Source organism: Cryptomeria japonica, chromosome 8, assembly GCF_030272615.1.
Source record: "Cryptomeria japonica chromosome 8, Sugi_1.0, whole genome shotgun sequence".
In the NCBI taxonomy this organism is placed as follows: domain Eukaryota; kingdom Viridiplantae; phylum Streptophyta; class Pinopsida; order Cupressales; family Cupressaceae; genus Cryptomeria; species Cryptomeria japonica.
The window spans coordinates 33,727,688-33,740,509 of NC_081412.1; the positions used below are offsets into that span (position 1 = coordinate 33,727,688).

At 33.0% G+C, this 12,822-nt stretch overlaps 1 protein-coding gene across 1 annotated transcript in view; it reads left to right on the forward strand.

Moving 5' to 3' along the window:
• The first annotated feature begins 9,865 nt into the window (after positions 1-9,865).
• LOC131064580 (D-xylose-proton symporter-like 2) overlaps positions 9,866-12,822 on the forward strand; it is a 158,302-nt gene continuing 155,345 nt past the window's right edge. The window contains exon 1 of the mRNA XM_059210140.1: positions 9,866-10,173. Within this exon, the coding sequence (XP_059066123.1) occupies positions 10,102-10,173 (72 nt within the window). The 5' untranslated portion in view covers positions 9,866-10,101. The remainder of the gene's footprint in view (positions 10,174-12,822) is intronic.

Here is a 12,822-nt window from a genome sequence, read left to right on the forward strand (position 1 = left end):
ATAGAATAGAATGGAGCTTTATTGATACTATGCTCAAGGCCTTTGGTTTCCCTAACCTATTCTGTAAGTATATCAAACTTTTGCTTAAAGATGCTATGGCCCAAGTTGATATTAATGGATCTCTTTCGGAGCCCTTTCCTCTAACTCGATCTATTAGACAGGGATGTCCACTTGCCCCTGCTCTATTTGTAATTGCTTCTGAAGCTCTTACCTACATCCTTACCGACGACACTTTATCCCCGGCTGTCAAAGGTATCACTCTTCCCAACAATGAGGATCTGTCTATCTGCTAATTCGCTGATGATACTAGCTTATTCATTAAGATGGAAGATGATAACTTTAATTGTCTTACTAAGAAACTTGATCTCTTCTGCTCGATCTCGGGTGCTAAACTATCTCAGGCCAAATGTATTTGTCTTGGCTGGGATGAACATCCTCTAGGGTGGTTGTTGAAATTTGGCTTCCAGTGGGGTGCCCCAACCACCATAACCAAATACCTGGGCATCCCTTTTGCTGTAGATCCCTCTATTAAGGATATGTGGTTATGGGTTAAGACCAAAATCACAAAAAAGCTTAATAGCTGGTTCAACCGATTCCTGTCACTTGCTGGCAGACTTCAAGTCTGTCAAAAGATTTTATCTTCATACAACATATACTATGCTTCTGCTTGGATGTTCAACAACTATCAAATTTTAGAAATCCAGAAGGCTATAAGGAACTTCCTTTGGTCGGACGGTAAAGGAAATAAAAAGTGCCACATGGTTAAATGGGACTGGTGCTACACTGATAAAAAATATGGAGGGCTTGGTCTAAAAGACCTTAGACTCCAAGGTATTGCACTTGCCACCAAGTGGATCTCTCACTGTGTAGATGGAGAAGAGCCATGGAAAGTACTTGTTAGGAACAATATCTTGAGAGGTTACCCAAAAAAAGCTAAAACTTGGAAAAATCTCCCATTTGCTGATATCATCTTTGGTAAATTTCCTACTGCTGTGCATGGCTCTGCAGTATTCAAAACATTATGGAGAGCTTGGGAGTTGTCTAGACACTGCATTTCTGATAATGCATTCCATTCGGACGACTCTCTACATGGTGAGAGGTCTATTTGGTGGAATCTGTATCTCCAAGGGAAGCCGCTTGCCTTGACTCAAGGCTGTTCGGCCAAAGTTTGGAATAACTTGGGAATCTCCACATTCATGGACCTTTTTGAAAATGATTGCTTGATTAATTGGGATGAGTTAAGATATAAATATAATCTTCCTGCCGCTCATAAAAAAACATACTCCATGCTTACTAGAGCCTGCTCGAATATCCCTTCAAACTGCCTCGTTGACTCTCATAGATTCACTAACAGCAAATGGACTGATGGTTCTCTACTGACTAAACTTAAAGCCAAAAATGTTTACAACTCCCTAAATAATAATCTTAGTATTATTAAGCATGTTAATAATGTGTGGTATACTGACCTGGAGATGAAGGACTGGAATAAATTTTTTAAAAGAATCTGGAAATCCTCCATTGACCCCAAGATCAGATGTTTTAGATGGTTATTGTTAATTAATAGAATACCTATTAACAATTACCAGATGAATTATGATAGTTGTACCTTCTGCAATAAACCTGAAACTTGTAGACATATATTCTTTGAATGTAATTTTGCAAAGAAAGTATGGGAATTATGTGGAATTACGTACCCCAAGTACATTGATATCTTTGAAATTATTACAGGTTACATTCATGGACTTAAAAATGATTCTAATATTCTATGGTTCATTATTTCAGCTAACATTTTATGGCAGCTATGGAAATGCAGAAATGAGGAAAGGTTTCAAGGTGCACATAGATCTCTTACTGAGTTATACCTTAAACTCACCCTTATTAAAATCTCTTCGCAGGTTTGTATTACGATGATGATCGAGAGGGAGAAACTGATCAGATTCCATAAGATGGGGCACTCTACTATGTTCGTGTTTGAAATGAAAGACGGTTATGACTATCGTAACCACATGAACAATATGGTTTTTTTCAATAAAACGGTGAAAAAGCTGCACAAGGAAATTACCAAAAACAAGAATGCGACTGATGATCAGATAAAAATGATTGCTCAAATCCAAGCTAATAAAAGCATCGCTTGGATGGAAGGACCTCTCGGATGGACAGCTTGGGTTGAACAGTTTGAAGACCTGCTGCATTAATTCCTTTTATGTTATTGTATAGCTGCTTCACTATGTAATTTACATTTTTGGCTGCTCTTGTGACTTACTCTCCGTGTGAGGCATGCCTCCGGAGCTGACTTAATTTTGGAACCTCCTCGTGCTGTAATTCTGTTGATAACACTATATTTAATATAAAAAAATATATATATTAAAAACAAAAAAATATATAATATAAGCGAAATATATGACATCAAAATATATGACAGGTTCTAGGTAATTCTATTTTCACCTAAACCCTGCAACAAAAAAATAGATGGACAACAACAAAGAATACAAGTATCTAACTTGTTCGTTAATCCTGCATAAAATCCCCATGCCTTTCTCAAATGTAAAAAGTATGAAATCATTTAAAGGCAATTGCTCGTTAAAGTTTCACCCAAATCTTCCACACCCAAATCAATAATTCCCAATTTGTTAACGTCTCCATGTCTCCTACAAGTGCTATTTAACTTATCTTAACAAATTCATTATATTGTTTTCTTTCTGCATCTGTTTTTATTTTCTTTTGTAAATTTTGGTGATGTTGAATTAGTTATTTATTTTTCTATTTTTATTTGTTATTGTATACAAGAAATTCCTTGAAAGAAAAATTTATGTTTTTTTTACATAGAATTATTCATGTTGCTTAGTCTATTCTTGTCACATGAACTATGCAACAAAGATACAAATATAACCCTATCTCGTAGAAAACTTTGTGTGGACATTTTGTGTTTCAATTTGAGAACCAATTCTAATTATTTCTTGACACAAAGACCCTTGATAATTATATTATAGTTGCACAACCTTACAATCTCTATCATCATGCAAAATTGTGCTTTTTAAGGCTTTGCTAAATGTTGTTGTGTATGTTTAGGATTTGTCAAGTATCACCAATAGTACTCTTAAAGATCACTTGTAGATAACATGTAATGATGGAAATCCCTTTATTTTAAGGGTGTACCAAACCCTTATTAATTAGGGATTGTCTAATACGCTTCTCTCTTTCACTGATTTTTTTACCAGCACTGTTTTTATTTTACCTTCGTCATGACTTTCTGTATTTCTCCCATCTACATTGGAGATCATCTTTCCCTGCTGGGTAGCTATATTTCTTTGGTCTGTTTCTATTTCAAACAATATTTTCTTTCTTGCCTTTCCACACATTTGTCACTAATTTCTTCTAACCTGAACAACAACTTATGTTTTCTTCACAAGTTTTCACGCTATGGGCTCCTTTTACATTTTCAGACTTTAGCATTGTATTGAGTGATTGGTTGAAGCATAACAAAGCTTTTCGGTTGACACCCAATTCGGTAGATAAGGAATGAAATTTATGTTGATGAAACTATTCATTGAGATTACGATAACAGATCAGCAATTGGGCAAAAGGATTCCAATGTTACCAAACCCAACTATTCATTAGCATTCTGAATCACAATTTCCAAAATACTCAAGCAAATTGTATTTGTTGGGTTCTAGAAAATGTGTTGGCCTCACACTCATTGAAAGTCGTCATTCTCACAATCAAACCACAACCAAGATTTCTTAAAAAAAGGTCTAACCAACACCATTTTTCAGACAAATTGAGATGCTTATAACCCAAACCATTTTTTCAAACAAATAGATTGCAAAATCTGTCCATTTACAATGGGTAATTCTTTGGAATTCTCAACATTGATTGGCTTATGCATGCCAAATAGACATTACACGCTTTGCTATAAACAAACAAGTTATTACATTTAGATTTTTGTAGTCTACCAGCAATCAATAACAATTGTACTGTTTGAAATTTTTTCCAATAAATTCATCAAGTGATTACCATCACCAAGAGCAAACCATGTTCTTATAAAACTATTGTGCACTGATACTTTCTATGCATATCATCTGAATCTATATTAAGCAGGGAAGATGTACATACTTGAAATTTGATTGCTATCTTCTCAACAATGAATTAAATTTTGATATATAGCAGAAATATTGGTGACAGTAAGTCACTAAATCTCAACCTTTATGAAATATATACGTACAAAATCCCACTGATGCTGGAGCTGTAGTTTGAAGATCTCATTAAAAACCATTGTTGTTGAAGCACAATTCATCATTTTTGTTGGCCAAATCTTGTTTATGAGTGCTCACTGTTGATTAATATGCATACAATTTAGAAATATGATATTTATTTATGATTGCTTATATATATGCCAAAATATAAGACTCTCTAGATATGTTTTGCTTAAATGTTCAACCATATGCTACTAGATCTTGATGACTAATTACTCTTTCCAAATATTATATCAATTTAACAAATCTCTTTGTAGATCACACTGTTCATCCATTTTCAACAGCATATGAATTTTGAAGACTAACAAATCTAACTCTCAGTTGTGCAACTATAGTGCTTACCTATTCAGAAACCATCTAATTGTGGATGATGCTTTTTACTGTTCGAGATTTTTTTATCAATGTTATTTTGTCAATAAATATACAATAATTGCAATTGACAATTGATATCTGTGTTCATTTTTAAAAAATGTTTTGTTAATGCTAATTGTTATTGTATATTTTGTTTTCGTAAAGTTCAGAAGCTTTTTGTTGTGTGTTACCAAATCACTGCCCCATGCCCTTATTCTTGCATGCTTGACCGCCTATCGGCTTTCCGTTGCACAAAAATAAAATGTGCAACCGCTAGTATTTAGAAAATTGAATATTAAATAAGAGATGTCGCATTCAAAGATCTAACTTTGAAGGTGAGGTTAGACTATAGTTAAGGGCATGCACAGCTGTTAAGATTATCTACAGTTCAGGCAAATATGCAATCTCACAAAATGATATCATATTGAAAGAGAGTAGTTCTGATCTTTTATAATGTGATTTAATAACTATTTTACATAAGAGAGTCATACTACCACAAGTATACAGGCAAACCTCAAACAACTCCCGTAAGAGTTACAGTTTCAGAGGGAATTGTAACGATTATTCAACCTTTCGGAAGAGTGCAAACAAAAAGGCGTCTGGCAAATGTACACACAACATTTCCAAAATTACATCCCTCACCTTAGAACCTAACCATGTATCATAAGAGCCACTATTATCACTTGATGGAGTGGAAGCTACTGATAAATGTTGCAGGTTGGGGTTCAGAACAAAGAATTTAGTTGTTGCATTTCATGCATAGAGAAATTGTTGAATAAGGATCACATTGGAATGTAGAGAGGCGACTAAATTATGCAACGTTATTAACATTCTACATTGGAGGTGTAAGAATTTCATACATGTTTAGAGTCGTGGCTGCATATCGTATTACAGAGCTATAGACAAGCATGTGAAATGCAAGACTAACGCTTCAAAGATGAATCTCATAAAATAACTTCAGGAATGTTCATCGATATGGAAGCCATTTTGAAGAATTTGACTTACCTGGAAAACTACTACTCAATAGTTTTGCTTGTTTTGGATGGAAAGCTTTCCTCTATGGTACTATCTTTAATATGACATAGTGCTTCCTGTAGAAGCGTGGCCTATCACAAACGAGGTAAATAAACATGATGGAAGAGAGGTGGTGTTCCTGGAATGTAAAAATCACTGCTTTATATTCCATTTTCTCCCACCAAATGGGCGAGTCGACTTGATCTTTGTTGGAGATGTGGAAGGTTCTTTCTCCCTGTAACTTCTTGTTTGTTGTTGCCACGTCTTAAGTCATTCTTGTTGGAAGGAGCTAAACTAAAATCAACGCTTTTCATCAATTATTCCCTTTTTGACACTTATACAAACTAACCCATTAAGAGTTTGAAGATATGTGAATTAGTGATTTTTAAGATTTTGTTTATAGATTATAATATGTATTTAAATTATTTTTTAGAAAAGGTAATTTTTTAAAACTTAATTTTTAATAAGTTATATTTATTTAAATTGTGTTCCATTTTTTGATTGAAGTTAGATAGGTTTTTAATATGAATGAAGATTTTTTTATGACAAAAAAAACTATCAACATGAAGCAAACATCAAGCAACTTTAATTCTTGTTGATCAAGTTTATTCTTTTTTGAATTTTAACCAAGTTTTCACTTCCTATTGTTACCTCATTGTTGGTACCTAGATTAGCTTTTTCCATGCTACCATCTTCCTTAATGATTATTGTCACATTATAGGTCAGGTTTTGCATCAACGTTTCGAATCACACTTCGTGATCCATCATGTTTTGTTATGTTATTTAGATCTAGTTTTGTTTCATTAATTGTTTATAATTAATTTTTTAATAATTATATATCAAATATCAAATACCCTCAATCCTATGAACTGGCCATCCCATTTGTTTATAATTAATTTTTTATTTAACACATTTATTTCTAAAACAATAACTATATATCAATTAATTTTTTATTTTACACATTTATTTCTAAAACAATAATTATTTATCAAATATCAAATATCAAATATTTAAAATTTAGAACTCACTCCAAAGAAAATAAAAATGCATGCTCATTGTCAGTCCACAAAATTGTGTCCCACTTTTTGATTAAAACAGGGCACTAAAATCAACATTTTTCATCAATTATTCAATGTTTGACACTCACAAAAACTAAGCCATTAAGAATTTGAAGATATGTGAACTAGTGATTTTTAAGAATATGTATTTAAATTTTTTATTTTAAAAAGTTAATTTTTTTAAACTTAACTTTTAAGAAGTTATATTTATAGTTAACGACATTTAAAAAAAATGACATTTATTCAATTTATAACATAACTTTAATTCTAGAAAAAATAACATTATAATTTTTAAACATAGATTTATAATACTAATATCTACTAGAGTGTATATTATATTTTTAATAACTTTTTCAAGTGAGATTAACTATAATTCAAACATATAAGTTCATTCTTTATTAGACAATATTTTTGTATGTATATGAATTTTTTTATTTTTTTTGAAATAAGGAAATCAGTATCTAGAATACATTTTATAGAATTGTTTTATTTTTCTCGTGTGAAACAAAGACTTTTATGTTCTCATGGCTCGAGTTTGGCCGATGCTGCACGAGGGGATTTATTGCATATTGCTGCGAATTCAGAGTGTTTGCGCTCTGCTCCTTTGTGTAACCCTAGCCTGCGTGTTAGGGCTTCGTCGAGTGGTATTTCCTGCAAGCCGATTCAGAGCATTCTGGATCCTCACAACAATGGCTTGGGAGGAAGCATGTATTCTTTAACCCTACCAGCTATAAGGCGGCACTGGGTATGGATACCTTAGATCCACTAGGAGGACAGATTTCGCCTTGGTCAAAGTCCCCTTCGTTGGCTTCCCCGTCTGATTATCCTTCCTCTTGCCCTAGCACTTCGTAAAATTCCCCTTTTCCCATCCGCCAATCAAAGTCGATCCCAGAGATTTGCTCGGACATTATCGCTTGCGATAGAGAGGACTATTTACAGGATCACTCTACTATTTGTAGATTCATGAGAGTTTGGCTGAAATTGTGTGATCTCCATTTCTGGATAAGCAAAAATTGGCAAGAATACATGGAGAGGATGAGATCAACATCTAGCCTTGTGAAAAAGGCTTTTTCATCTTGGAATTTGAATATCTAGAAGATGAGGAAATGATTATTAACACAGGGTTCTTGGTTTTACCAAGGAGATTTTTTATGCATTAAGCCGTGTTTTCCATCCTTTGATTCAAGAATTGAGAAGTTTGCTTCAGTCTTCCTATGGGCTGATTGCCTTACCTCCCTTTGCAATTTTGGAAAATTGAATATTTAAAGGTTATTGTCAATGGCCTTGTAAGCATCACAACATTTCAAAAGAAAATGGCCTTGTAAGTATCACAACATTTCAAAAGAAATTATCAATTATGAAAGTTCTATTTGTGTTCATATATGTTGAATTTAATTTATCCAAAGGCCTTTCAATTGAAATATCAATGAAGATAGAAAATAGATATTGGCAACAACACAACATGTAGATTATGAAAAGATAACTTTTAGATGCATAAAATGCTTCTCAACTATCCATGCTACCTTGCAGTATAACAAGATTGAGCAGGGTAAAACCATCTCAAATCGACCCATTTGGTGGATTGGCGTTGAGTCTAGCCACTATGTTATTGCGCCCAATGAAATGGTTGATTCGTCTTCTTCACTAGTTTTACAAGAAAAAACTCCTATTCCTTGTTCCCCCCTTCTACATATCCACTAGTTCTTGATCTTGGGAGCAAACCAATTATTGGTTTTGTTGTGGTTGGTACTTCTTTATATCCAATTGAGAAATCACACTCAATATTAAAATCAAATCTACAATCTCCCGATTCATTGGTGACTCCAACAAGTTTAAATTTTGAAGGATCTAAAAAGAAGTAAAATTGCAATGAACAAAATATCTCCCACAAACTTGAAAGGAATGAACGAAAGTAAAGAGAAAGAAATCACTTCCATCTAGACTAAAACATCCAATTACATTAAGATTTGCAAAGTCTCGGGAACATCTTTGAGCTTATGTGATATGGTGCACACCCAAATGTGGGTTGTTGCTAGTTCTATTGTTTTGTGATGTTTTATTTCATGATAGTTATGTAGGTTTATTTGACAACACAACTTTGTGTTACTTTTGTGTTGCACCCTTCATGGCAAGGGTATGCGTTTAATAATTTTTTTGGATCATATATCATGAGAGTTGCCCCCTTGATAGTACTTACCCTTAAATATGTATGTATGCATGTATATGTTTATGTATACATATACATGTACATATGTGTGTCGTGTGTGTATACACACACATACACACACACACGTGTGTGATGTGAGTATCTATATTCTGTATACATGTATGGATATACATACACAACCACATACACGTACATCTATATATACATATATATGTATATACATACATACATACATACATACATACATATACATTCATCTATATATATACATGGATATATATACATATATGTACATCTATACATGCATCTATACATACATACATACATATATATGTGTATACATACATACATACATACATACATACATACACACAAACACACATACATATATATTGTTTTATTTTAAACATATATACGTATATATTCATACATACATATATATATATATATAAACAAGAATATTACAATATAATATTAAAAAAATCATGATTATCACATGTTTCCAAACCCTTTTTAAGAAAAGTCACTGATTGGTTTACTTGCCATTAGTATTAGCATTTTGCTCACCATTAGTCTCTTTTCAACCTCACGATCATGGAGTTTGTGGATGGCTAGACTTTTGGAAATTCTCTCACTTTGTGTTGACATTTTTGTTATTTGTGATGCTTACCTATTTACAAAGAAAATAAGAAGACGTGATTATTGTTAGACTAAGACACCATTGATAAATGAAAAAAATCGAATAACTATGACCTACCTCCAACCGCTAGAACTATAAGTCTTTTTAACTCTTTAATGACTTAAATAGCTTTATTTTGTCTTTTTCAATAATCGACTAAACTTGACTTTGTTTAAACTTTATAATAGGACTTCTTCCTCCCATTTTTATAAACCTATATAATATATTGTTTTTAAGAGAACAAAAAAAAGACGAAAATAAATATAAATAGAATTGCTAAGAGAAAATGAGCTTAATAAATTATAAATATAAGTGTAGAATATGAGATGGCCCTTAAATGAACCGCGTAATTCTCTTGGCAAGGAGTAAATCCACGTGATGCAATTTGAAGTTAGGCAAGGAGTAAATGAATAACGGGCAACTTCCAGTTAAAATGCTTTCAAATAATTGCCCTGACAACATATCTCTTCTTTCCGCTCTGCTATTCAAACACGAATTCAAACCTTACAACTTGCCCCAAAAAAACACAAAGTAACCAGGGTTCAACGAAGAGAGATTTCATAGCATACGTACATCATAATGGAGTCTCCCACAGATAATCAGCACAGCAATAACAGAGCTTCAATATTTGGATGGATTACTCGAAGAAAGGTATGCAGTACGTCATGTAATTTTAAAACTGATTTTCAAGTTTTAATAGGAAGGCATTTTCTTTACCTCATTAACTTGGAAGCTTAATTTTTAATTTCTGTCCAATTTATATGAGGATACAATTAAATCCTGGACGCATCCAGCAGGAACCCTGGTGGGAGCTTTGTAGGTGTAGCTTTCTCACCAATTGGACATTTCCTTATGGGCAAACCTGACCGACATCTTAATTTGTGATGAAATATTTCTGTGGTCGACCGCGTGAATTTAATTATATTTATTTTTGATTCTTTCCAATGATTTGAAAACAGTCTTTTTATTTTATTTATCATTAATTTTGTTTCTGGTTCTAGTAAATTGTTTTCTTTGAAGAGATTCTTGTCATCTATTATGGGCTATTTCATTTAGTCAATTTTATCTACAACTTGTTACCTAAATGAGTTACATTGTACCTACCATGTTATACGATTTTTTAACTGAAGATATCTTTTGTGGGTTTAACTTGGGGTTCTGCTGTTAAGCATGTTTCAGTCCTTCCTTTTGATAGTTTGGACTCTTGGAGATTGCTTTGTTTTTATGGGAAAGTAGTTTGGTAAATTGCTTTATTTTATAGAACGCTTAAAATTAGATGCCACCTCTAAAGGATGTTTCTTTGGTCAAATTATTGTATTTGGCTTCATTGATTGAATATTTTGTGAACATAATTTACTAAGTTGTATATTATATAACTGGTGATTTAAATGGAGCTACACTACAGCAACCATGACATTCAATTTTTCTTTTCTTCATTCTTTCTACTGAAAGTTTTTAATAAACATAGTTTATTAAGGTATATTGATATAATTGGTGATTTAAATGGAGCTCCACTATAGCAACCATAATATTCATCTTTTTTCTTTGTTTTTTTCCTTCTTTGTTTCTATAATCTGAAAGTATTTTATATTTTAGTGGGGAAGGAATGCTAGGTGAGTTATGTCACCTTTTAAGAGGTGTCTATTGAGTCAAACTTGTAGTTGACCTCATCAATTGAGTTTATTGCATCCAGTTTTGGATTTGGTGTATTATACAATTTTATATATAAATATGTATTTTGAAGCTAGATCTTTGCTATGGAAGCTCTATTTGTATGCCTCGTTCAACTTTTTTTTGCCTTTTTCCTTGCTTATTATTTAAAGAATATTTATTTTCTTGGATTGGTGAGTTGCTCTTTTTTGAGAGAATCTTCAAGATTAGATTCCACCAAAAAGCAACATTGATCCATAATAGGCATTGATATTCCACAGCATGATCATCATCATTGAGAAGGAATGCTAGGTGAATTATGCCACCTTTTAAGGGGTGTCTATTGAGTCAAACTTGTACTTGACCTCATCAATTGAGTTATATTGCATCCAAAATTGGATGTGGTGTATTATACAATTTTATATATAAATTTGTCTTTTGAACCTAGATCTTTGCTATGGAAGCCTTATTGGTATGATTTCTTCAAAATTTTTTGTTCCGTTTTCCTTATTATTTAAAGAATGTTTATTTTCTTGGGTTGGTGAATTGCTCCTTTTTGAGAGAATAACCAAAATTTGATTCTGCCAAAAAGAAACGTTGATCCATAATAGGCATTGATATTTCATAGCACGATCATCAACAATGAATATATAATTTGCTTATACGTTGTTCCTAAGTTCTATGTTGTATAAACAACAGACTAAGGCTGCAAATCCTACAACAGATCTGTTGTTCCTAAGTTCTATGTTGTATAAACAACAGATTAAGGCTGCAAATTCATCCTACAACAGCTCTATGGCTGTCATCTACATCATATACCGCTTATGCAGTTGTTGACATGCTCACATACATGCCTACATTCATTTTATATTACCATATCATATTCCATACTTAAATCTGATGCCACTATCAATTTGTAATTCTTCATCATATTACAAAACCCGTAGAATGACTGTGCTCATGTGCTAAAGAAGTGCTATGCTTGTGGTTCAATTGAAAACTTCACTTAGTTGCTTTCTAGAGTTATTCAGTTATTGCAGGAGAAAGCAAGCAAAGTGATTAAAGACACATAGAAATGGGAGATTAAGTTATTAACACAAGGATTCACCATGGAGAAATACAATATGGGAAAAACTCCAAGGCTGTGAAACTATACTTCCTTATACCCACTATCTTGCATGTTTTAAGCTTACTACCTCCCTTGGGGCCTGAAAGAATACCAACAATATATCAATAGCATATAGCGTGCTAGTACTTGCAATTGTTGTGGATTGCTTGCTTCTTCAACATTCTTGATTGCTGTTCTTAGCTATGCAATCGTCTTCTACCTCAAGAATGCTCTTGGCTATTGATTATCTTTTGCATGTTTTGATATGGACCATAATATTTTGGGCACAACTTGTGTTCTTTGTCTTTTTCTTTAGGGAAATTTTCTCATAAGACTGCAATCTCAAGAAAACCTCGTCCCCAACTTCAAAACTCCTTTCACGATGATTTTGGTTAGCTTGTTGCGTCGTTTCATTTTGTGCCATGGCTAGATTCTTTTTGAGTCTTGAAATTACTTGGTGATTATGCATGAGATCCTCCACAACCTGAACTCCTGGTGTCACACTCAATGATGATGTGATGGATGGAGGATGCTATCCATAT